At 35.2% G+C, this 27,858-nt stretch overlaps 1 protein-coding gene across 1 annotated transcript in view; it reads right to left on the bottom strand.

Annotated features, from left to right (window-relative positions):
• Positions 1–27,858, bottom strand: part of PTPRD (protein tyrosine phosphatase receptor type D) — a 270,043-nt gene that overhangs the window by 101,502 nt on the left and 140,683 nt on the right. The window contains 7 exon segments of the mRNA XM_032214325.1: positions 471–482; positions 484–681; positions 9,297–9,390; positions 17,827–18,086; positions 20,619–20,719; positions 21,088–21,675; positions 23,990–24,107. Coding sequence (XP_032070216.1) covers positions 471–482; positions 484–681; positions 9,297–9,390; positions 17,827–18,086; positions 20,619–20,719; positions 21,088–21,675; positions 23,990–24,107 — 1,371 coding nt within the window.

Here is a 27,858-nt window from a genome sequence, read left to right as displayed (position 1 = left end):
CAGAAGCAAAGACTAGAGTTGTGCACACTTGCTGCTTCATTGTGTGTTGACCTAAGTGGTGTGTGATTACCTTCGACCCTTATGGCTTTTTGGAAATGTGGTTTTTTTCAATAAAAAAAAGCCTGGAGATCCCAAAAATAGAAAACCTGTACATTGGTTGCACTATGTATGGTATCTTCATTAACTCCAATCTTGGTTTTAACCTGCATGATATTTAATTGTTTAAGTGTTTATATATTTGATTTTATGGTGGGTTTAGGATTTCCCTTGTATAAGATAGGTGACCATCTAAATTAGAAAAAAAAATCCAGATTCTTTAAAATACAGATAGAAAATATCCGTATAACATTCAAAACATGTAAACGTTTTTTAGCTGTAAGAACATGGCCAAAGCATGAGCTGTATTGAGATAAGATAACAGTATTTCAATGTTACATTTGGTGGGGGCAACAAACCTGCAGCCAACTTACTGATTCTGAGTGTTTCCATCACAGCTACAATAAAGACAACATATTCTTGGCCATTTGGGAGCTGCTTGTTCTCAAACCACCATACTGTTTCTTATTCCCCCAGGGTGAACTCAGTAGGAAGAACTTCAAAGTGTGCTGCAATATATGGCTTTAAATCTGCTTCTCTCCCCAACGAATGCTTCACTGCGTTTCGTGCTATCTCTTTCAGTAGCTTTAGGGTATAAAAGAAAAAAAAAAAGAGAAGCAGAAAATGGAAAGATAACTGTAATAAAATTAAACTAACACCACAGATGATAAAAATACTAATATAGTTTTAAGAACTATGGGTTTTGTAAACCATAATCTGATTTATAATTCTGTTTAACCCTACGCACATTTACCTAGGACTATGCCTCACTGCATTCAATAGGATATGTTTTAAATAAACATAAATATAGAAATATAAATGAATATCATGCCTTATTAAAGAGCCACACCATATAAGAATCAAAACAGGTTTTAATACTGGAACATTGATCCTTTCTAGTAACAAACTATTGAGCAGTGTTTCAGGAAAGCTGAATGATTGATATTTGATGAATATGTGATTTAATTCTCCTAATAAGAGGCCACACAGCATTATACTGTATTCCTTTCATCACATTAATGGCTCTTAGTAACAGGAATTGGGGCAAAATATTAATAAACATTATTCTGTCCATTCTAGCATTAATTCATTGTGAATTTTCTGAGAAGTAGTAAAAAACAGTTAAAACAGCACTGGCATAACAACCCCAAATTTACCACAGGGGAGAAATGAAGATTGACAAACAGCAGTGGTAGAGCATTGCCTCTGGAAGCAGATGTTCTCTGTTTATTTAATAAAGTCTCTTTCACTTTAATAAAGTCTCTTTTAACAGCAGGGAATAAGCTAAAATATTAGTACACCTGAGAATATAGAAAAGGATGGAATTGTTGCAGAGAACCAAATATAGTAGTTTGGCCCAATAATCATTACAGGCAGTTCTCGACTTACAACAGTTCATTTATTGATCACTCAATATTACAACGGCACTGAAAAATGTGACTTATGACCGTTTTTTCATAGTTATGACCTTTGCAGAATTCCCATGATCATGTAATTAAAATTCGGATGCCTAGCAACTGATTCATATTTTGACGGTCGCAGTGTCCCAGAGTTATGTTATCACATTTGCGATCTACTGACAAGCAAAGTCAATGGAGAAGCCGGATTCATTTAACAACCAGGTTACTAACTTATCAACTGCAGTGATTCACCTAATAATGGTGGCAAGAAAAGTCATAAAAAGAGACAAATGTCTCATTTAACAACATAGATTTTGGGCTCAATTGTGGTTGTAAGTCGAGGACTACCTGTACACCACTCTTACAGCTTTCTGAGTTCAGAAAGTGAAACTTGGCTCCGAACACAGATTGCTGGCTAAAAACTACATATTGTTTTCAAGCAGTTAATGTTCTTTAACAACAAACAGACAAATATAATACATACATATATTACATTATTTTTTGTTTTTTAGGATATTAACTGCTTAAAATAAAAAAGTAGATATAATGAAAATAGCCTTTTAGAGTTCCAACTCTTGCTTCAACACAGAGCACAACATTTAAGGTCACTAATTGACAGGATAATCTGTTGAGACCCACCAATAAGCTATCTTCCTTCCTTCAAGTAAGGGATGCCACATTTATAGCTAAAGCCATTAGTTGAGAGTTTCCTATCTAGGTCAAATTAGGATCAATTGCCAAGTCTTACTTAAGTTCAATTAATATTTTTATATCCCAATACATTGTATTATTTTACCTTATTTTATATCGTGACCCGTCAAAAGCGCGAACGTCATAAGCACGCCGACAACACTGCGGCGCTTAAACCGCGATTTCAAAAGCGCGCCGACAACAGCGCGCCGACAACAGCGCGCCGACAACAGCGCGCCGACAGAAGCGCGATTTCATTTAAGGTAAGATTTACAGTTAGGTTTAGGGTTAGGTTTAGGGTTAGGTTTAGGTTAGGTTTAGGGTTAGGTTTAGGGTTAGGTTGAGGGTTATGTTACAGCGCGCTTCTGTCGGCGCGCTTTTGTCGGCACGCTTTAGGGCTAATTAGTTGCTCATTCGTCGCGTGGTTTTGTCACCGCGCTTTAGACACCGCGGTTTAGTCAGACGCACTTTTGTTGTGCGCGCATTTGTGGTGGAGCCATTTTATATAATATGGTCAATAATATAAATGCGAACAAAACCAAAATGTTTGGATCTTAGACACAAAATAAGCAAATAACCAAATGAGGAACAATAAAACTGATTATACTGCAAGGCTTCAGAAATGAAAGAACAGGGGCCTTTTGAGGTCTAGGAATACAAACAGAGCAACAGTTTGCAATACTTTAAAACATTTCCATCAGATGTTACTGATCCAGTCTATTTATAAATACATTATTCCTAAAGCTCTCCTAAAGTACTCCTGCCACTTCTGATTTTTCCATTTCAGTTTTACATCACAATTCTAAAGGCAACTCCTGGAAAGTAAAGACCACTGATTTCAGCTTCTAGTAAGCTGAAGCTAGCAGGATAATTTGCTGTTTTGTTTCAAATGAAACTTAGGCCTTTGCAGATTTCATGGGAACAGCCTGAATGTACAATTCCAAGATTGGCCTGATTATTAATATATCTAAAAATTAAGACTGAATGGTCAAATATTAGTTCAACAAATGGCTGTTTACTACTAAGTATAATTTCTCTTATGTCAATATTTTCCAATTCATTTGTTAAGACATGAGTGTTATGACCTTGACACATTGGAAAACTTGGAGAAGCCTGCTTTTGATGTAGAGGAACAGAGATTCTAGATAAAAGCTATGGCAAAAGTTTTTCGAGACCTTGGGAAACCATGTATAAACATGACTTAAAATAATGTCTTGCAAAATGTTTTTTTCACTACAGACCAGTGACGTGCAGTGAGGGATACCGTTGGTGAGGCAAGAGCGCGGCAGCGGCAAGGAGCAACGTCCCTGCCACTGTGTCCAACAGGTGTCTCTCGTTTATGATGGACATAAACGTGAGATGCCTGTCGGACACAGCGGCGGGGGTGTTGCTTCTTGCCGCTGCCGCGCTCTGCTGCCTCGCCCCCCGCCTCCTCCGTCCCCACTGACATTCTTGGGAGCAGGTCGGGTGGCTGGCTGGTTGGGAGGAGAAGAGCAGTGAGTCTTTGGGCCGGCTGGCCGGCCCGGCCGGGCGCCGGTGGGGGGGGGGGGGGGGGCTGGCTGGCTGGGAGGAGAAGAGTGGTGAGTCTTTGTGCCGGCCAGCCGGCTGGCCAAGCAGGGAGCAGGTTGGGTGGGGGTGAGTGGCTGGCTGGCTGGGGAGGGACTCACCGCTCTTCTCCCAGCCAGCCAGCCACTCAACCCGCACCCGACCTGCTCCCTGCTTGGCCGGCCGGCTGGCCGGCACAAAGACTCACCGCTCTTCTCCTCCCAGCCAGCCAGCCAGCCACCCCCACCCGACCTGCTCCTGCCTGGCCGGCCAGCCGGCACAAAGACTCACCGCTCTTCTCCTCCCAGCCAGCCAGCCAGTCACACCCACCCGACCTGCTCCCTGTTTGGCTGGCCGGCCGGCACAAAGACTCACCGCTCTTCTCCTCCCAGCCAGCCAGCCACCCATACCCACCCGACAAGGGCTCACCGCTCTTCTCCTCCTCCTCCTCCTTGTCCTCCCCGCTCAGTGCTGGGCTGGCTGCTGAAGAAATGGCGGCTAGTGGTCAAAGAAAAACCTCTCCAGAATCACCCTTGCACTTGCGCAGTCACTCAAGTGCAAGACATGATTTGCTGCTCCCAGATCAGGAGGCGGGAGAATCAGTGCCTCTTTTGCATATTAAATCTTTTGCTTTTTAACTCCGCCTTAACTTTTAAAAGGCGAAAAATTCCTTAAGCAAAAGAGGCCCCGAGTTCTCTCGCCTCCTCCTAGTTAACACTGAGAGCAGACACCAAGCCACTGTGACTTGAAATCTGGTAGCAACTATCCTGGCTTTAATTCATTAAAAAAAATATTTAAAACTCTTTCCTTTCTCTCAGGAGACTGGGGAGGCTCTGCCTCCCTTGCCCTCTACTGACTGCACGTCCCTGCTACAGACAGTCCTCACTTAACAACCATTAGCAACCATTTAAAGTTAAGACCGACTCATCAAAATCTACTTATGACCCAATTCCAGAATTTCAACAGCTGCCACCCTCTGTGGTCATTTGACTTCATTTTGAGTGCTTAAAAACCAGCAGAACTTTATGATCGGTTGCAGCGTTCTGCAGTCAAGTAACCGCAATTTATGGTAGGGGTTTTTTTTTGTCAGTTTTCAGTCACAGTTTTAAGAAACAGCTCAGTTTCAGAGACTAAAGCAAGTATACAAATGTTCAGAAATGTCAATATCATAATCTCTTCCTCTAGAATGGAGGCAAATCAAATTTCTTCTGGATTCCTATTTTACTTATTTTTTTAATAAATTTCATACATAAATTTGAATATTTGTCCAAAATTTGTCGAAAAATGCACAAAATTTCAAATACATTTTTATAAATACAGAAGCTTTCCTACAATAATCACTCCTTGATTAGCAATGTACATCAAATGGTCACAAGTCCTGTATTGAGGGATATCTGTACAATTTAACACAAATATAAATAATGTTCTCTACTGGTTGAAAGACTTCATGGGACTGTTTTATTTACAGAAACCTGGCCCTTGTGCATTCAGGGAGGTAGAAATTTTCTTCCATGTCCTTTTTTGGCACTCTTTCTATGTTGCCCCAAGACATACTCTGATCATCTCAATTATTTCCAAATATGAAGGCCGTGTAGGATAAATGTTACGTTTATTATTTTTTAAGGAATGCTAACCCCATTTGCTCATATCAGGCGTTCAAACATTTACTACACAAAACTTTAATTAGATATGTTGCTGTATTATTCTTTCCCCTTCCCCAATAACAAATTGCTGTGATAAACTATTTCCCTTTCTACTGTATTTTTTATTTTAATGATGGTCATAGACCATAATAAAGACGTTTCATAAGCAATATAAAAAGCAGTATATGTTTTCATAATAGATGTGGTATTTTTCAGTTAGGATAATTATAAAATCCTGATTTTGAATATAGTTTGGAGAGGTATATCCACATAAAAATTGAGACCAAGTGAATTTTACTTTCATTCTTATGTTTTTATTCAGAAATTTTATTCAACAAAGGTCCTTTTTAATGTGAATAAATGTTTTCTGTTTGGAGCCTGTTACTGGGATAATTAATCTTGAATTGAATAACTGCTGAAAGGTTTTTGTTTGGTAATTACTGCTACTATTTAAATGAAAATACTACTGTGTGGTGGCAAAAAAATTACAGAAAATATTCTTAAATATTTTCTATCTCCCCCCCCCCCAATATTACTTCTGTTTTCAATTTTCAGGTCGTTATTTTTCTTTTAATTTTTATAAGAAAAAAATGACTAGAAAATTGGAAATAAAAAAGAAATAGAAAACATACAGGTATATTTTCAATAATACTTCGCCCATCTGCACTGGACTAGCTGCTGCTGGCATTGTTTTTTATTGTTCTCTTTTTCCCAAAGCCACAAATTAGGTATGAAAAAAGAGTAACATCTGCCAGTGCATATGGGATCAGAGCGGTGTAGAGCTCCATGCAAAAAATAGGCTTTCAGTGACTTTAGTGTTGAGTTTGAATTGATCGCCACTGGACACCTGGAATTTCAGCACTGATTATAGAATTCTTGTTGGTAGAAAAATGCCATTCTCAAAGTATCATCCTACCAGCTGCTCTCTTGTAAGAAAGTAATCCAAAATAGATTCCTCTTACAAATTGTTTTCTCAGTAGTCCCATAAAATTTTCTATTCCATTGTTAATTATTCCTGGAAAAATATGGGGAAGATCCTATCATTACTAAATGTTTCTGAATTAGTTGAGATTGTTATTACCTTATTCTACTGCACCAAAAGTAGTCGGAAGGTAATCTTTTTCTTTTCCCCTTTATCCTACACTTTTTCCTCTTCCTCTTTTCCTTCCCTGTTTTCCCATTATTTTCATTTTTTTATTTCTCTGTATTTTATATTTTGATAAATTAAAAAAAATACTATAACATTTCTGAATAATTATTATATTAATTAACACATCACAACATAAACAATTATGAAAAGATTTTGTTCTGAATAGCAGTAGCACAAACACAAATAATTTAATTATACAGCAATTCAAGGCCCTTGAAGTACCATATTGTAATCTGTTATGACTGGCATACTGGTCAATGGAATTTTGCAATGGAATTTGTTTCCCCCAATATTTCATTATACACATGTGAAATCTATATGCAGGACTAGAAGCTGATGACTCACATAACTCTACCCCCCTCTTTCAATCTACTTCTACATAATTATATCTTTTGACTCCAGACTGGCCAATGAGGTTATTCAAATTCTGTCACAAAATGGCTGGGATGTTAAACCTTGGATAGGGTAACACTTTCTCATTCAAGAGTAGAATTTGTGAATCTTCCTGGCTCCACAACTCTTTCTTAATGAGCAGGTGGCAGCTATAGACAAGAAGACCATTATATAGCTTAATCTAATATGCCAGTTGTGCCTTTTCCAAGATCAAGAAGTCCTTCAGCGAGTCCTAGTCACCTTATAGCACAATTATGACAACATATTCTACAAGGGATTGAAAGAGTCTTTGAAAGCTTCAAATAGTCCAAAATGCAATGGTATAGTTAATGATGGATATGTCTCAGTATGCACATGTGATACTCTGGTTTTGTGACCTCCACTGGTTACCAGTTTGGTTCCGAGTGTGATTCAAGCTGCTTGTTATGACTTATCCTGTCATGATTTATAGCCCTATATAGTATCAGGCTTGGTGACTTGAGGAACTTCAGGGTCTTCTTAGCCAGTCAGGAGGGCAGGATTGGTGCATCCTAAGTTTGCTTGATTATGTAGTGCCATCAGGGTACTGGAAACATGCTTTTGATGACACGGTGCCTGCCTTTTAGAATTAGGTTTCCCCTGAAATATGCATTCTGGAGGGCCTTAAAGACCTGGCTGTACCCTAAGCTGTGCCTGGAGCCCTTTGCTGGGTATGGGATACATTTTAATTGTTTTTTTAATTATTGTTAATTATTTTATGTTGTGAAATACTTAGAGTCAATTTGCAGTTAGGTAGCAACTAATGTAATGAATGAATAAATTTAAATGTATACAATTATGCATCATGATTTTTAACTTTAAAAACCCCTCATCCCTCTACAGCAGGGGTGTCAAACTCATGGCATCATGTGACTATTGGGACTTCCCCCCCCTTCACTAAACAGGGTGTGGGCATGGCCAGCACGTCACACATACAGCCCGTGGGCCATGAGTTTGACAGCCCTATTCTACAGTATCATATCATATAACCTTTGTAATCAAGATAGATTAATTTTATTGATTAGGTATATAAAACACTTCAACCTATAAGTAAAATCAGTAAACAATTGAGAAACAATTTGAGAAAGACTAAAGAGAAACCAACAACAACAAAGATAATACTGTTCAAATTGGTTGTACAGAAGACACTAGCTGTTGTACAATGGAGACAAAAATCACATTCAAAAGACGACAATTGCATCTAAGACTTAACAAATTTATTTTTTCAAGTACCTAATAATACAGTAGTTTAAGTACAGCCAGTCTTCTTAATAATGTAAAATTATGAATTGCTGCCAAATGGATAATACTGTTTCTGATCAGCCTTGTACATAATGTACATAACAACACAAATATCATTATGAAAATTATCCAATTGCCTTTGCATATGAACGTATCCAATTAACAAATTTTACCATAAGAAAAAACACCAGAACATCCATCCCAGGGAATATATCAAAAATATATTGAAATATAAGGTCATATTTCTATTCTTGAAAGTGTGAAAAGAATTAAATGATTTCACACTTTCTTTGAAAATAAGTGATTTCAAGAATCAATTTTTGTAGCCATGTCCAATGAATATATAGGTGAATATTATACCAACCTTACGCAAGTATCTCCTCTAGACAGGACTGGTATTTTTAAATTCTTCCTCTCTTTCTAAAGTAAGATGTATTTAGAAGAAAAAATAAACAAAATCTAATGATCTCAAAATATCAAAATATTGGAAGATTCTAATGTCACTGACTAATTATTTCAGAATAAGGATAATAGAAATTGACTAAATATATCATCTGGCTCAACAACTTGGCTCTCATTCTGAGAGTATGAAGGTGGGTTTTTTGTTTAGGTTCAATCTGGAGTGCAAGGACCAAGAGTTTAAAAATAATAGACACGCTTTCTAAGTATTTGAGCATAGCTGAGACAGGTAAAGAGACTATGAGGAAGGTCAAATGTTAAACTGCAGAGCAAATTGCAATTTAGCATTTGATTCAGCTTTAGCAAATATCCCATTAATGAACCAGACCTTTATTGGAGTTCATATCAGTGGTGATTATACTTTTGCTGACAAGTCATTTTGTTTTCTACATTATGCCTTACAATCAGCAAGGAATAAAATATTAATGACAACAAAGATCAGACAGTTTATGTGCCTCATTGCAACTTAATGTATTTTAATTTACGTAATTAGCTTTTTATGTTTGTTCCCAGAAACTAACTCCAATATAAATGACAAAGTATTAAAAAAAGTCAACTTGCTGACATGAATACATTAATTGGACACAACCATTAAGACTGCTTCAATCAGAAAAGGTTTCTCTGGGTAAAAAAAAAATAGCTAAAATAAACAAAGGGTACCTCATCTAATTCCATTTCATCTGGGCTCTCGCGTGGTTTCATGAATTTTCCATCTGATTTCTTTATCAAAGGTACGATTACTATATAGTAACCTCTGCAAATGAAACAAAATGTAACAATGAGGTTTATATAAAGGGAATTCATTGGAAAGCTTCTATACACTATAACTACAGAACTAACTGGTTATAATAACACACTACTATATGAAATAAATATTAAACACAAATATATATGTACTGCTAATTATTAGACTTCAATATTGTTTTTATCAGTTTGTAATAACAACAGAAACACTATAAATATAACGACAAGCATTGGCATTGTAGAAAGCAATAATTTCACTCATTTCTGAATGCTTACATTTTGAAGGATTTAGTGCTTGCAAAACTTAAAATTCAGGTGCAGCTAATTGGGTGGCTTTTCCTCAGATGAGACATGAAGTTTGGAAGTAATCTAGCATTTTGGTAAGATGGCTTTTACCATCATCCAGGGATTGTTTTTTGTGTGTGTGTAAAAAAAGGGAGTATTATACTTATTTATTATTAAATTTGTTTTCTGCCCATCTTATCACAAGGCAACTCCGGGATATGGGTATAAAATGGATTAATTATACATGTCATATAAATTCAAAAGGTTGGCAACAAAAGTATTGTGGAATGCAAAGAAAACAGTCCAATTCAATAACATCCTAAGTTCCTAACCCTCAAAACTGTCCATTCTTGTGCATAATCCTGTAAAGCCAGAATTATATCATAGCATACATTAGTCGAGAGATAGTCTCAGAAGAAGGTCTACACTGATTGTTGCTATTTGCAGGGTGGCTATTACAGGAACTCCATTTACAGAATCTTCTTGGACATTTTTTGCAAGATGAAATATTAATATTCTAGTATTTTGGGAAAGTCAAATAGAGAAAAGGACAATCCTTACCCCACTTATCCTCCCACTTTCTTAGCCCTTACAAAAGTAGTTCTGGTTGACTTTGTATTCCGCTAATGGCATAATTTCACAACAATTTAAATTATTATCTCTCCCCAATATGAAATAAAAAGTGTAGGCACTATATGGTTTATCAGTCTCTAATAGTGAAGTATTTTTGTCAATGAAAGGGACAATATAAAGTGTATGCAATATAAATGAAATACACTTTTAAATTATAGGGGAAAAGCTAAGAGAGACTGAATAGGTTCAGGCCATGCTGCAGAAAAAGCATCTTGAAGTGGGAAATCATTCTTGTATGCACTGATACACACTTTAATAGCTTTTTCCTTCTAAAAAGAATTGTATATCCATTATCATTTTCTTTTTTTAACTCCATATCAGCAGTTAAAGAAGGCATATGAAAAGTTATTTTTCTTGGCAATTACTCTCTACAATCTGTTTTCAAACACAGCTGCAATCACTTAATGGAACCAAATCATTTGTGAAATCAATACATATATGTAGCCAGGTTAGATTACAAAATGTTAAAATATTATCACTTTTCAATGAAGAAGTCATTTAGATTATTTGAACCTTCTCCTTAAGAATTCCATATGGAAGAGAGACAAAGATTTAAAGATTCAAATTCTCATATAAAACCATGATAACCTTTTAAAAGAAAAATATAGGCATTTTATAAATACATTGTATTTATTGCCTTTATTCTAAACTCAGTTTTAAGGAAAATGGCTCTTAAATATGGATCTAGGAATTAGCCTTCTAACTTGACTAATACTTCTTGCTAAGCACTGATAAGATTGCACCAAACCACTTTAAATTAGAGAACAAAATTTAATCTTAAAAATTAAAAGTAATGCAATGAAAATATAACAGCACACTGCTGCTCTGTCTTTGCCGAAAAATATCAATACGTCAATAAACCTAACACTTACTATATTTACATTACTCTATACAAAAACTACCTTTAATGGATGTAATTGACAATGGCATTATTTAAATGACTACAGGTCCTTGTTCCTACATAAAAAATAATAATTAAAAAGACCAAAGGTCAAGGACTTTTTAAATATTCAAACAGAAAGCTTTGATTCAAAATCTAGCATTGTTCATAGTGTCAGTGATTGCCTTGGACAAATTGTGAGCTCTCAAATTCTCTACCTACAAATATGCCTTAGTAAGTCCTGGTGGTTTTGCTACAAGCATAAACAAATTAAGACATTGTTTTTTCCATGCATGCAATAATACCTCTGGTAAAATTACTAGTAGCACTCATTCTGATATTCATATATTATTAATCAAAATATTAGAGAAAATAAAGCAAGGGAGAAAATAAACTTATTACCATTTTAGAACAAAATAGCAAACTGTGTTAAGAACTGCTGTGTTAAGAAACACACACATGCACATCTTTTTTTAAAGTAAGACTTGGAAGGTACCTTGGAGGTCAGCTAATCAAACCCCCTGCTCACGCGGGAGATCTATATTATGGATTTGAACTGCTGAATTGCCAACCTTCCTGATCGACAAGCTCCGTGTTTTAACTACTAAGTTACCTTTTAAAACTCTGAAGCTTAACTGCTATAGAAAATGATTTTCATGCTGAGCTAACTGTTCACTTGTGAACTATATTGTGTTATTCCCAACACTTTTAATAAGCTATTTTCAAATATGCAAGAAATGTTATATTATGAAACACAGATATCTAATTTTGTCAATATGTATTTGGTGATTCATAATGCAACAAAACTTGCTCGTTCTCTCTCCCCTTCCCTCATATTCCTACAGGTAGTCTTTAACTTACAACCATTCATTAAATGACCATTTTCAAAGTTACAACATTTCTGAAAAAAAGAGACTTATGACCAGTCTTCACACTTATGACTATTGCAATATTGTGATGGTCCAATACTGATATTTGAATGTTTGGCAACTAATATGTGTTTACAAGAATGACAGCATCCTGGGTGATGTGATCACCATCTTCAATTCTGCCTGTAACTGACAAGCAAAGTCAATGATGGATGCTGGATTTGCTTAACGATCATGTGATTCATTAAATATCTGCAGTGATTTGCTTAACAAACATAACAAAATGTAAAATCAGGTGTGACCTAGCAATTGCCATTCTTAGCACAGAAATTCTGGTCTGAATTGTGGTCATAAATCAAGGACTATCTGTATTCCTGATTTGGTCAGTTCTGAACAGATGTTCCAATTACTTCCCATTCAGCATTAAAAAATTGTATAGCAAGAATTTTAATTTGCATACCAATTTTCCTAGTTTGATTAATGGCTATACCAGGACATCCAACATGTATCTGAATATAAGGCTGCTCTTACCTATGCCATAATGTGATATTCATCATTGTACCTACTAAGTTCAGTACACGGCATTGACAATATTCATATTCCATGGTCCCATTCTTTCTTCCATGAACTTTTGATCAGGTTAGGAATGACTGCTGTGCTGATAGATTAAGAATCTACCCTGATCTGTAATACCACTTCTCAGGTGGGTTGGAAATCTGCAAATCATCAACTGATATATAGATATGTATTTATGTATGTATATATCATTGTACAGTTTCATTAGCTTTCCTTTAGCATGCTTTGGCATAAGTTGCTTTGCCGACAGAGTTTTGAAAATATTTGCCCAGTGCTATGTACAGATTTTTTATACAAAAAATTCAACTGGAATTCAACTGTCAAAGGGGAAGCTTGGTTCATAATCCAGGGCAGAATTTTAGGGAGGGGAGGGGGAATCATTGCTAAAGGCAGAAAATTGGCTGCGTTACATCATTACCAAAAACCTAAAAAGTTATTTAAAAAAACAAATTTGTGATTTAACATAGATTAAATGAAATGTAATTACAGATAGTCCTGGACTTATTACCCCAATTGAACCCAAAATTTCCACTGATAAGCCAAATAGTTGTTAAGTGAGTTTTGCCTTGTTTGAAACCTTTCTTGCCATAGCTGTTAAGTGAATCATGGCAGTTGATAAATTAGTAACACGGTTGGTTAAGTGAATCTGATTTTCCATTTTGCTAATCAGAAGGTTGCAAAAAGGGATCCCAGCATCCCGGGACAGTGCAATTGTCATAAATAAATGCCAAGCATATGGATTTTGATCAGGTGATCATGGGGATGTTGCACTGGTTGTCAATGTGAAAAATGGTCATAAGTCATTCTTTTCAGTGTCGTTATAAGTTTAAATGGTAACTAAACAAATAGTTGTAAGGTGAGGACTACTTATATCTGACTATTTGTCAGTCCCATTAGATAGATGAGCTCATGAAATAAGCTCTGCAAGAGGATTAAAATTACTTTCATTGAGCCTGATTATAATAACAAACTGTTCCAAGATTGCAACTGTGATTGAGCCCTTCCTTCTGTTCTTTCTTATAGTTCAATGAATTAGGAAGTGTCTGAGCTACTCCCTTATATTATCTGGATGCTATCTGGATATTCTGGACTGTAGAAAAATGCTTAAGTTTCTTTTACCAAAAGAAAAAAGGAGCTTTCCATATCCTTGTTATGATTATCTTCTTTACTCTCTATTTAGGCTGAGTTGGGTATATCAAACTATCAGGAACCCTGCCATTAGAAGATCGTGATCAACCCTCTTGATGAGAGAATTTTTATTGGCATGTATGGCATTTAAATTTTTCATCCTGGTTGTGCAGATGAAGATGTCCAGATGGTGTGCCTTAATCAGCATGTACTGTTTTTCCTGATGTAATCACAAATTCTCAGTGGATAGAATCTTTTGTCAGTGTGTGACAGAATTTGTTTTCATGGAATTTAAATGAAAATTCTGTTGTCAGTAGAGATTAGTGATGGGTTAATAGTGTTGAACTCTGCTTTTTAGAACAGATCTCTATCCGTCCAATAACAAAAATCCAGATGAAAATGCGTGCATAGAAAATAATAACTTTATACCACTTAGAAAATCTATAAAAGCCACATAAGAAATATGGGTAAAAGAAATAAATTGTAACTTCTATCCATATTGGAGTAATTCTGGCGGTTTCTCTTTTGGTCTCCAAAACTGATTAAACTGAAAGGCTTATAGCAATAGCAATAGCACTTGGACTTATATACCGCTTCATAGTGCTTTTACAGACCTCTCTAAGCCGTTTACAGTTGGCATATTGCCCCAACATTCTGGGTCCTCATTTCACCCACCTTGGAAGGATGAAAGGCTGAGTCAACCTTGTACTAATCTTTTCTTATCCAACACAAACTCTTCATTTTGATCTATGCTGATCAATGACCATAATAATGATTTAATTCCTTCCTTCCTCCCTCCCTCCTTTCCTTCCTCTCTTCTTGCACTATTATCATTTGATATTTGGATATTAATATTTTAATTAATATTTACCTTTGTAATTCCATACAATGTTATAGAAGGGACATAGGCTTTGTAATCAGTGTGCTTTCACATTCATTCATTCATAACTTAGACTAGTCAACTCTGAGAACTATGAGAAGTATTTTGCTTACTGAAAACACAGAAAAATATGGTACAATATTCTGTACTTAGTGAGATCGTTTGAAGAATATTGAAATGCTTAAGAAAAGAATTATTGATGTTTTCATATTTTCTTTTTCCTACCATGAAGCTGTTTATTGAACCTTATATTTCTTGTTGAAGATTATGTTTCAGTAAATTATGTGCTATAACTAAAAATCTATTTTAAAAATGTGTGCATTTCATGTTTAGTTTTGTAAATACTGTTACATTTTATTCTAAAATACATATTTATAAACAATTTTCCATTATGTATTCCAGTTTTTAATATATTAGTTTTAAAAATTAATATATTTTTACATGTGTTGTAAAATTCAAATGTTGGTGCTGTGATTATGGTGTGTGGTCCTAAGTTACTTTGGGAAGTTGTCTTCTAGACAGGCATTACCTAGCTGTCTTTTCAAGTTCTGTTTCTGGTGATTTTAATTTGTAAAGTTTCCCACCTTATATTTATAAACTAAATATGTATTTTATTAATAGCTGTGTATTAATTTATCATATCTTTTAACAGTTTAGAATTTTCTTTCCTACAGCCCTCTTTAGAATTTCAATAAAGCAATAAAAATGGCTTTCTATGAAACTCAGGATAGAAAAGATTACATGAAAAACATGTTGCATACTGACTAATATTTCATTTCCCTTTCTTTTCTGCTATACACATCACATTGTTGTAACAAACAAAAACCCTGCAAACAAAGCAGTAACACTTGTTGACAGCATGGTATACAATCTTTCCTGGGAATTTTTATTGTCTATCATTTTAAATACCAATTGGCATTGCAATGTCAGGTTTTTTAATACCATCTCTGTTTAATCTGTACAGACCCATTTAAGAAGCATCGTAAACCATATTCCAGAACTGTGAATAAAAACATACCTATCAAATCCATGTATTGTAAGATTACTTTTTGGACTTAAATCACAACTTGCTTTTTCTGAATACAGCTTTATATCACAATGTCTAATGATAAATTTTATAAGGAAGACACATTAAACTACTCTTCCTGTATTAATATGATGATTCTGAACACATAAACATAGAGTACATGATGTTAATGTTAATTTTAGGAATAACCAAGAAATATTTTAGAATGAAGAATATATTTATTCAAATTTACTTAGTATTTTAGTTATACAGGTAGCCCTTGAGTTATGACCACAATGGAGCCTGGAATTTTACTTGTAAGTCATTGAGGTTGAAAGTAGAGTCACAATGAGACTTGACTGAATTTTGCAACCATTTTAGGGAGAGCCATAAAGCAAATTACTACAATGTTAAATAAAACATGTGGTTAAGCAAATCTATTCTTTCAATTATTATTTTTTCCAGAAATGTTACAAATTGTGGTCATCTGTGTATATGAAACTGGAACAAATCCTAAATGCAAGCTAAGTGACAAGCACCTGATATGTGATCACATGACCATAGGAGGGATGTGGCAGTTGTAATTTTGAGACAAGACGTAAATAGCTTTTTTAAAAGTCCACCATAACTTCATACTACCATTAAGCAACTACCTGTAACAGCACTGTATTTCCTAAAAAAATCTTTCATCTACCAGTATATCACAGTTATTCTGCATGAAAGTATTTCACATAGATATGCATGTAACAGTAATATATTTATAATTCCCAAATTCGAATGTGCATTTGATTCTATTCCTGGTTTACTTTACTTTTACATGTGTATATATGCATCTCTGTGTATATTAATATTACTGATATTATGTTCATTAAGTAACAAAGACAAATATGAATAACTATTATATTTAATAACTTTGGACATACCAGAAAATGTTTTAAGAGGAAGAGGAATTTGGCAAACAATTTTGCACTTGTTGCTCATGTGAATGGTGCCGAGAGCACTTGTGATGTTCACATGAATGGGGCCCTGAGCGCCCACGATGCTCATGGGATTGTGTGCATGCATGCATATGCTCATAGGCATGCACTAATAGGCCAGTCACACCATCCAGTTGAGAATAGGACGCAGCCCACAGGTTGGGGACCCCTGCGTTACATTAGATTGTCCCACCTGATCAGAGAGGAAAGGTATGTTGCAGATCCCATTATAGTTATAGAATTCTGACTGGTAGGATTCAGGAAGAGAGGTTTCTCTGCCAATGCCCCTGCCCTATGGAATATTCTCCCCTTGGACAATAATACACAAAATGTTCTCATGGTCCTAGAATTTGATCCTACAATGGAATAAAAGTTAGGGCAGAAGTAGAATTTGCTTAATTTGAATAAATTCCTGGTAAAATTTGGGTGAATTACATCAAATCTAATTTGAATAATTTGTTTTGGATCTCTTTATTGATTTCATTTACAAATCACATCAATAAATGGAATGGAAAAGTAAGTTTGACTTCAAAAACAGCCAATATTTCTATGACTAATAGGCCATTAAAATGTATTGATATGACAGTATCTACTGCAATTATTCAATCTGAATTGATGTCAATTCAATTCAGTTCAGTGAAAAGATCCGACTGTACTAGCATAGGGATGGGCAAAAAATGTTTCATGTCTGCCTTGAATATAATGCTGCAATATGTTCTAATAGCAAGCATAGTGATTTTCAGTTTCATGATTTACCGCAGACCTTTGCAAATATGAGGTGAATAAACCAGGTCTGTTAATGTCCTGTGATATTTTAGTTTCCTGTTTTGCCATTTAACTCTTACTTAATTTGTGTCTTAAGCTTCCTGCTTAATGCTTTTGATAATACCACTCTCCCACTCTTTGTGGCAGGAACCACTCTTTGTGTCTCCTGTTTCCCAATGAAGACAAAGCTTGTATTTTCTTTTCAAAAATAAAAAGTTAAAATATAGTTTCTTGCTCATGTTTGAAAAAGAGCATATAATCACAATAAACATTAACTATATTCATTTTTGCATCAAATCTTAAAATGCCTTCCTGTCTACTGCAGTGCCTGCATCTAAGACAATGGCTAAAAGGAAATGCTTTCAACTACAGAAAATATTCTAAGAAATTATAAGTCTCCTTGAATTGTTCTTAAGCTCCTGCAATATTTGTTAGAATATAACTTACTTGATAGTTTTGTTTGCTGGTACTTCTGGTAGTTTCACTGTTATCATTCCATCTAGATTGGTCTTATCAATGAAAAGTGGTTGGGTGCGTAGTACATCTGGAGCTGTTTTTGCTGTTACCCTGTGTTGCAGACCTCCAGCACTGTTCCCTCTATTGGTTAGCACAAAAGAATAGGATGTCTCTGGCTTCAGATTGATGATCAGTTTCTGGGTGGCTCGGCCATCCACTTCAACTGCCATTTTCCCATCATCATAAAGAATCTAACAAAGGGGAATTTAATGAAAGTAGTAAAATGTTAATAATAACCTCTAGGGATGTGTAGGAGAAGAGCAGTTTAGAAATAAAACTTGCCTTTGACAAAATGATTTTGAAAACTATGTGGCAGAACAAACAGATTTTAAAATCTCAGAATTAAATATATTGAATGGAATTTTGGGTGGAATGGTAACATCAAGGATGACTTAATATTCCCACTGGGGTTTAATGGATACAGCAACATCAGATGTACACATTCATTACACTATCTGCCTTCAACTGTCCTTGGTTCTCAATTCCTTTCATTGCATGATATAACACAGGGATTTCAAACTAATGTGTTATGGTGGTATCACGTGACATATTGGGACTTTTTCCCCATTTCACTAAACTGGGTGTGGGCATGGCCAGTGGGTGATGCATCCAGCCTGTGAACCGGAAATTTGACAGCCTTGATCTAACATATAGTTTCAATAAACAGAAGTACAGGTAGTATCCAGTTAACAACTATAATTAGGACCAGATATTCTATTGGTAAGTGACCCAGTTGGGTCATGTGATGACTTTGACTTAAGATGGCAGTTCTTGTTGCTGCCATGAGATATGGTGATCATGTGAGATGTCACATTGCCATGGTTTGAGATTTTCTGCCAACTTCCTGATTGATTTTGCTTGAATTGCAGCTGTGATGGCTGCAATTCAAGGAAGTAAGCAAGGCCTACCATACAGATTGATGAGTAGAAATCCAATCTAATTGCTCTCTATTCAGCTGGACTGTGAGGTGATGGTATTCAAATTGCAAAAACTATTTTTTTCTTTATATGGAAAATATAGTATTATACTGATCTAAGAAATCTATTGATTGACTAATGAGAAAGTGTTAGATAGTTTTAGCTGAAATTGAGTCAAGGAGAAAGGGAAGCATGATGGAGGCCTTGAGGTGCTAGTTTTAATCATCTGGTATATGAGGCTGGTAATATAAGATACATTTGAAAAATCAGCTCCATTAGCAGTGATTTACTTTAGAGGTAACATTTTGTTAGTGATTACTTTCTTCTTATGAGACAATCCCCATGCTTCAGGAATTTATGGACTAAATCTATTTATTAGGTCTTCTGTTTGCTTCCCAAGACACATTTAGAATGATGGTTGATGACTTTAATGTTCATGTAAGACCTGATAATGATTTTTTGTATGCCAGATTTCTTTCTTTGAAACAGGTATGCTCTCTTTGTTCTGATTATCAAAGCACGTGATATCAAACAATACAGTCTGGATATTTAATTTGCTTAATCCCTAAATCTTAAACAATGCTATTGACACTGATCAACAAGTAGAATTCACCAATTATGCTGTCTTGAAAAGGAGTGTTATTGATGACATTATTAGTAATCCTTTAATTCATTTTAATATTTTATTATATTTTCAATTCTACATTAGGAAGCCATAGGAGGTACAGCATTGCCAGTCCAGAATCTCTTTTATTCTGTTATATTAAAAGGTTTCCACAATTTAAAAAGAAAGAATTAAAGAGAAACTTGTGGTACAATAATTTCAGAATATACACTCCTCTCTTATATCAGTGGGATCGATAGTTAAATTCTTCAGAACTATTTCATACTAATCCAGGAATTACAATAATTATAAATTAACTGATGCAATTATCACCAATACTAGTAAAAGCTACATTTTGACTTCTCTGTGTCAGAGCTAAAAATCTTATTCTTTGTTTTCCTGGATATGCTGCTGGATTCCCACCCAAATGGCATCAGTGTAAGAAAAATGCATTATGCTGTGATATGCTTTCATTTGAAGCCCTGTCATGAGAACTGGAAGGCTCTAAATTCACCACAGCCAGGTTGATTGTTGAAAATGCCTTGGGTAACCCACTAAAAAATTATTTTTGCAAAAGAGAAACCATTGTGTCTCTGCAGACAGAGGGCAATTCATTGTATACTACTGTGTGACAATGCAATACAGAAAAGAGCAAAAAACACTATATTATGGATGCTAATTTTTATTTATTTAGAAAATTTATATTTTGCACAAGGCGACTCAAGTTGGCTTACAAGAGAGTTTCATACGGGATGTCAAGTAGGAAAGGCAGATTTTCAAAATATTGTTTAAAGCATAGTGATATTTTTGAAATATACTATAAAACCAGGAACAGAAAAAATAATCAGAAATATTGGAAAATTAACACATTTTTTTATTATACTAACAGAATGAAACAATCAGTTTTTTTATAATACTCTAAACAGCAGATTAGTTCAACATCACTAATGCTGATACATAAATGCAGAATTAATTAACATCAACTGTCAACCAGGATCAATCAACTATCAACCTTGAAGAAATTCAGATTTTGAACTACATCAGAAGATCATGGCAGCAGTTCTTCAAGATTGATATGGAAAGGATTTAATGCTACTAAATATTTGTTATTAGTAGAGTGGGTCTGTAAATCATTTAATTAAGACATTTCTCCACTATAAGTCCTATAACCCTTCAAGTCTTTTAGATTAACAACCACTTACTTTGAAAGGCAGAGCAGAATTGTAATTCTCTGGTATATCCCAAGAAAGAAGGACTGATGTTTTCATTACTGCTTTGACATGAAAATTTTTTGCAAACACTGCTGGAAAAGGAAGGGTAATATATTTAAAGTACATTTTGATTTTGGATCCCATCCCCTTTTCACCAGTCAACATATTTCATTATATTCCTACCTGTTTTTAGAAACCACATTCCATTCTTACAAATGATATCTCAAAATAATTATAGTTTCCTTACCTGCAATTATTATGGAGAAGTGAGCCAGACTTGTCTGATATGGAATAACTGAATTCTAGTGAATCCAAACACATGAAGATTTGCATACTTTACCTTTGCATCAGATGAATCTACTTATAAGATGGTTTTGAAAAATTGAAGCTATATTTAAAATATCGATATCCAAAGACTGAGATCCTTTTACAAGACAAGCCATAAGCAGACAAATCCTACCTTGATCCACAGGTAATGTCCTAAACTGGATACTGGGACTATATGGACCGGGCCCTTTGCTTGTATGTGCACGTATTTTTACATCATATGTGGTATCTGGTTTTAAGCCTGAAAGTGTCATTATAGTATCAACAGGAGCAACAGGGATCTCTGTTTGTTGATTGACCACATTGATATCTCTGTACTGTAGAGTGTATTTGGTGATTATACCATTTCTCTCAGATAAAATGGGTGGTTGCCAAGTTAGTTGGACAGATGTTGAGGTGGCACTTTCTGAATGTAGATTTTGAGGAAATCCACTTGGTAGATCTTCTGGAATCAAAATTTCTTTTACCATTTCTTCCCCAAAGCCCACTTTATTTCTAGCTGAAAGCCTGAAGATGTAAGAAGTCCCTTTATGAATATCAGTAGCCGTGTAGTGGTCATCTTTATCAGTAAAATCCCGTGTCGTAAATGCATCCATGTCTTTGCGGCCAAACCTCAGGCGGTACCCTTGTAGGGGGCCATATGTATCGACAGGTGGGTGCCACTGAATTAGAGCCGTACCCATTTGTGTGTGGCTAATTACAAGCCGAGGTTTTCCTGGAACTAAAACATAACATTATTTTAGCACAGAATGTATCTGTAATAATTTTTTCTAAAATTTCTTATTAGATCTCTTTAAAAATTACTTATGCAACAAACATACTATTTCTCTATTCTACCCTTATCCTCAAATATTAATTCAGACCTTGCAAGGACTGTATTATCTTTCTTTATTTCATTTCTTCTAGTTCAGGGGTGTCAAACTGGCGGCCCATGAGCCAGTTGCGTCATGCCCACCTCAACTCCGTGAATGGGAAAAACTTCATGAAATATCACATGATGGCAACATGATATGGCAAGTTTGACATCCGTGATCTAGTTCCTAAATATATAGAAAACAGGTAGACAACAATCTCCATTGACCTGAAACCAAGCAATACATACAGTAATTGTGTATCTTTGTATATTAGGCTTATGGACTTTATTTTAATATGATCAGTGCAAAGAAGCAGAATATACAGGTAGTCCTCATCTTACAATAGTTCATTTAGTGACTGTTCAAAGTTACAATAGCACTGAAAAATGTGAATTATGGCCATTTTTCATAGTTCTGACGTTTGTAACATCCCCATGATCATGTGATCAAAATTCAGATGCTTGGGAGCTGGTTCATATTTATGACTGTTGCTGTGCTCTAAGTCACATGATCATCTTTTGTGATCTTCTAACAAGGAAAGTGAATGGGAGAGCCAGATTCACTTAACAACCGGGTTACCAACTTATCAACTGTAGTGATTCACTTAACATCTATGGCAAGAAAGGTCAAAAAATGGGGCAAAACTCAACAAATATTTCACTTAACAGGATAAATTTTGCACTCAGTTGTGATCATTAGTAGAGGTTTATCTGTATTCCAGAGGATACATTTATATATTGGGAAGAATAAAAACCTGTACATAAAAGATATATAAATCAGTGCTCATTATCTTAAAAACATGTGTTTGAAAAGACCTACTGTCTGCAGGAAAATCAAACTAAAAGCAGAAATTCAAGACAATTACAGAAAAGATTTGTTTAAAAGGAGGAAAATTTCATCCAAAATAGGGGCTGAGTGGTAAGACAAAAAGAAACAATCAGCCTAATAAAATGTAAAATTTCCCTATAATGTTCTGATAATGAACTAAAAGCTTACTCTGCTGAATCAAGTGAAACAATGTCAGTGTAAAAGCAAAAAATTCCATTATTAAATAAAAATTAGGAACTAAAATGCTAACACACAAAAATTCATTTTAACAATTTTTATATTTAATTTCAGACATAAAACTTCAAAGTATAGCTATTTTGATGTATAGAAGTTTCAAACACAAAATCCTCAAACTACAGCTATCAGATAAATGAAAACAAAGTCAAAATCTTGCTAAGCAATTTATTCTTGCAGCCCTGAAAAGGAAGCCAAATGAAAGAACTACTTTATATATTATACTTAGAAATGTAGAATTGCTTTTCATAGAAGAATAATTGTTCTTTTCTAATATACAAAATTAATATAAAACTAAATATTTTTCCACTAGATGTCCTTTGATAATTAATTGGCCATGAGATCTATGTGCAGACAAAATGCAGAAGAAAGGTAAATAATAATGATGAATAGACAGCAGATTGAGAATGAAAGGGTAGTCTGTATACCAAGAAAAGTGTGTGTGTAGTGGGGGAACAGCATTGTAAACCTAAAACTAACAGTTACGTTGTTTGAAAGAACAAACAGTATCAAAACATTAATTAGGCTTAATTAATACATGCTGTCCAAATGTTCATGAGTCCAATTCTCCATTTGCCTGCTGCCCCCTTTATTTTCAGTCTTAGCTGTAGTTCTATAGTTTCTTTACGGATTTCCCTGCACTTTACAGATATATTTTCCTTTCCATTTTATAGATATACTTTAAGTTTTTTAAGGATTGGGTGAAGTAAAATAACTCTTCCATATGTTCCTGACTTTAATGATTAATAATGTCAACTTGGAAATCACATAACAGTATCTTTATATCTCTACTCTTCTGGTTTTTATTTATTTGTTCCCAATACTTTCCCCAGACTCTATATTTCATCTTAGCAATCTCCCAGTTATACTTTCATGCACTGTAACTATGTAACTATGTGTCAGGTTTTGTATTTTCCCTAACTTGCTTGGGTGTATCCAAAGTCCTGCATGCATCGAAACTCTAGAAGAACTAAGGCATGGAAAAATCAAAATGAAAATCAATAATGCTTTAGTATACATAATCAGCTAAGGACATTTTAGCACCTGGTTATCAGAAATGATCAAAGCAGTAAACATTCATTTTAAGGCTTCGTAATGGAAAGGATCATCAAATAATACCTGCACCAGTAGTAGATACTAATCTAGGTTTGCTCCGTGCTCCGTCTCCTTTGGTTGTATAGGCTGTCACAGTAAGGGAATAGGTTGTTTCTGGCTGTAATCCAGCTATGATCATCTCCTAAAATGATGTAATAAAGGTATGGTATATCAATATATGGAATAGAGACCCTTCACAAGTTTTTCATCTTTCCATAAGTTAAAATAACTTGCATTCAGTGCACAGAGCTTTCATGCTATCTGCAGAGATGACAAGCTTTTAGGAATATCAGAAGATGATATGAGTGGATAAAGTTTTGCATTAAGCCAAAAGAATTATGAATGTTCTGAGCAGCATGCCCTAAATATTTTTATAAAAATAAGGCTAAGTATTGCTTATACTTAAAGGGCACAACATCACAACAAATGTTCTTACCATTCATTTTTATTACAGTATAATGAGTGTATTTGGGCTACAAAAATAAAATCAAACTTGACACAATAGCCATTATTTACAAATCAGCCACACTACTATCTTTACAGAAAGGTTATGTATATTTTAAATTACAGAACCATGTTACATATATAGATTGGGGTGCAAACCTAAGATGGCCGCAAGTGGCCATGAAGACCTTTATTGTAACCACTGGGTGGTCTCTTTTCTTGCCATTTAAGATGATGACTGTATGACAAGTATAACCTGACCCTTATTATTATTATTATACAATTGTATCACAGCGGCCAGTTGTTTCGCTGGATTTGGCATTGGTTACTAGTCGGGCCCCAACCAGGGGCCTAGGACGTTGTAACGTATTTTCGTAATATGCGTGCAGATCCAAGCAGTACAGCTTTTTGCATTTGACTGATGGTGATTTTGTCAATTTTTAACTGTTTTAAATGTAATTCCAGTGCTTTTGGAATAGCACCCAGTGTGCCAATTACCACTGGAATTACCACTGCTGGTTTGTGCCATAGTCGTTGAATTTCGATTTTTAAGTCCTGGTATTTTGCGATTTTTTCATGTTCCTTCTCGGCGACCCTGCTATCACCTGGTATTGCGATGTCTATGATTGTGACCTTATTTTTCTCAACCAATGTGATGTCTGGTGTATTATGTGCCAGTATTTTGTCTGTTTGTATGCGAAAATCCCACAAGATCTTGACCATCTGATTTTCGGTGACTTTTTCAGGCTGATGTTCCCACAAGTTTGTTGCTGTTTTAATATTATAATTTTTGCACAAATTCCAATGGATCATTTGTGCTACTGAATTGTGCCGCAATTTATAATCAGTCTGCGTGATTTTTTTACAGCAGCTGAGTATGTGATCAACAGTTTCATCAGCTTCTTTGCAAAGTCTACATTTGGCATCATCAGAGGATTTTTCGATTTTGGCCTTAATGGGATTTGTGCGGATAGCTTGTTCTTGCGCAGCCAGGATTAGTGACTCTGTTTCTTTCTTTAATGTACCTGATGTTAACCATAATCAAGTTTTTTCACTGTCCACTTTATCTTTTATTTTTTCCAGAAATTGGCCATGCAATGCTTTGTTCTGCCAACTCTCCATTTTTAATTTTATCACATCTTTTCTGTATTCTTGTCTCGTCTGTTGGGCCTTCAGTGGATTTTTGTTCTTTACTTCGATTAATAGATGTTCTTGACTTTCTTTTAAATAATCAGCCAGTTCATGGTTGTCTTCTTCAACTATTTGCTTCACTTGTAATAATCCTCTGCCACCTGATTTTCGGGGCAGATATCGTCTATCAGTATCACTATGTGGATGTAAACTGTAGTGCATTGTCATTAGTTTCCTAGTTTTTCGGTCCAAAATGTCCAAATCAGCTTGTGTCCAATTAACTATACCAGCTGTGTATCTTATAACTGGTATTGCCCAGGTATTTATGGCCTTGATTGTATTTCCACTATTCAATTTAGATTTCAAAATTTTCCCAACTCTCTTGGTGTACTCTCCCCTGACAATACTTTTTACTTCCCCATGCTTAATGTTATCCAACTGCAGAATGCCTAAGTATTTATAGGCTTCATTTTTGTTGCATTTAATTAGTTGGCCATCGGGCATTTCAATTCCCTCACATGTAGTGATTTTGCCCCTTTTTATGGATACAGTGGCACATTTTTCCATGCCAAACTGCATTGAGATATCGGTGCTGAATACTCAGACTGTGTTTGTCAGTGATTGGATTTCTATTTCTGACTTTCCATAGAGTTTCAAATCATCCATATATAATAAATGTGAATTTTTTAAAGCTTCTTTGGCTGTTTGGTAGCCTAATTTCATTTTTTAAAAGTTTACTGATAGTGGGATCATCACGATGATGAAAAGAAGAGGTGAAAGTGAATCACCCTGGAAAATTCCTTGCTTTATATTAACCATTCCGTAGTTCTCATTCCCTACTGCCAACTCAGTTCTCCATTGTTTCATCGCCTTTTCAGTAAAGGATGTAATATTTTTGCTAATGCCAGTTGTTTCTAAGCATTTTATGATACAACTATTTGGCAATGAGTCATTGTTGTTGTTGTTGTTGTTGTTGTTATTATTATTATAATAAAATTGTATCATAGTGGCCAGTTGTTTCGCTGGATTTGGCATTGGTTACTAGTCAGGTCCCACCCAGGGGCCTAGGACGTCGTAACATATTTTCATAATATGCGTGCAGATCCAAGCAGTGCGGCTTTTTGCATTTGACTGATGGTGATTTTGTCAATTTTTAACTGTTTTAAATGTAATTCCAGTGCTTTTGGAATAGCACCCAGTGTGCCAATTACCACTGGAATTACCACTGCTGGTTTGTGCCATAGTCATTCAATTTCGATTTTTAAGTCCTGGTATTTTGCAATTTTTTCATGTTCCTTCTCAGCGACCCTGCTATCACCTGGTATTGCGATGTCTATGATTGTGACCTTATTTTTCTCAACCAGTGTGATGTCTGGTGTATTATGCACCAGTATTTTGTCCGTTTGTATACAGAAATCCCACAAGATCTTGACCGTCTGATTTTCAGTGACTTTATCAGGCTGATGTTCCCACCAGTTTGTTGCTGTTTAAATATTATAATTTTTGCACAAATTCCATTGGATCATTTGTGCTATTGAATTGTGCCGCAATAATAATTATTATTATACAATTGTATCACAGCGGCCAGTTGTTTCGCTGGATTTGGCATTGGTTACTAGTCGGGCCCCAACCAGGGGCCTAGGACGTTGTAACGTATTTTCGTAATATGCGTGCAGATCCAAGCAGTACAGCTTTTTGCATTTGACTGATGGTGATTTTGTCAATTTTTAACTGTTTTAAATGTAATTCCAGTGCTTTTGGAATAGCACCCAGTATGCCGATTTCCACTGGAATTACCACTGTTTGTTTGTGCCATTCTTCTTCTTCTTCTTCTTCTTCTTCTTCTTCTTCTTCTTCTTCTTCTTCTTCTTCTTCTTCTTCTTCTTCTTCTTCTTATTATTATTATTATTATTATTATTATTATTATTATAATACAATTGTATCACAGCGGCCAGTTGTTTCGCCGGATTTGGCATTGGTTACTAGTCGGGCCCCACCCAGGGGCCTAGGACGTCGTAACGTATTTTCGTAATATGCGTGCAGATCCAAGCAGTGCGGCTTTTTGCATTTGACTGATGGTGATTTTGTCAATTTTTAACTGTTTTAAATGTAATTCCAGTGCTTTTGGAATAGCACCCAGTGTGCCAATTACCACTGGAATTATCACTGCTGGTTTGTGCCATAGTCGTTGAATTTCGATTTTTAAGTCCTGGTATCTTGCGATTTTTTCATATTCCTATTATTATTATTATTATTATTATTATTATTATTATTATCTCAGTTCTTGGACTTGATAAATAGACAAAAATGCCAAATCC

Source organism: Thamnophis elegans, chromosome 3, assembly GCF_009769535.1.
Source record: "Thamnophis elegans isolate rThaEle1 chromosome 3, rThaEle1.pri, whole genome shotgun sequence".
In the NCBI taxonomy this organism is placed as follows: domain Eukaryota; kingdom Metazoa; phylum Chordata; class Lepidosauria; order Squamata; family Colubridae; genus Thamnophis; species Thamnophis elegans.
The sequence above is the reverse complement of the archived record's forward strand: the minus strand, read 5'-3'. Positions and strand labels throughout refer to the sequence as shown.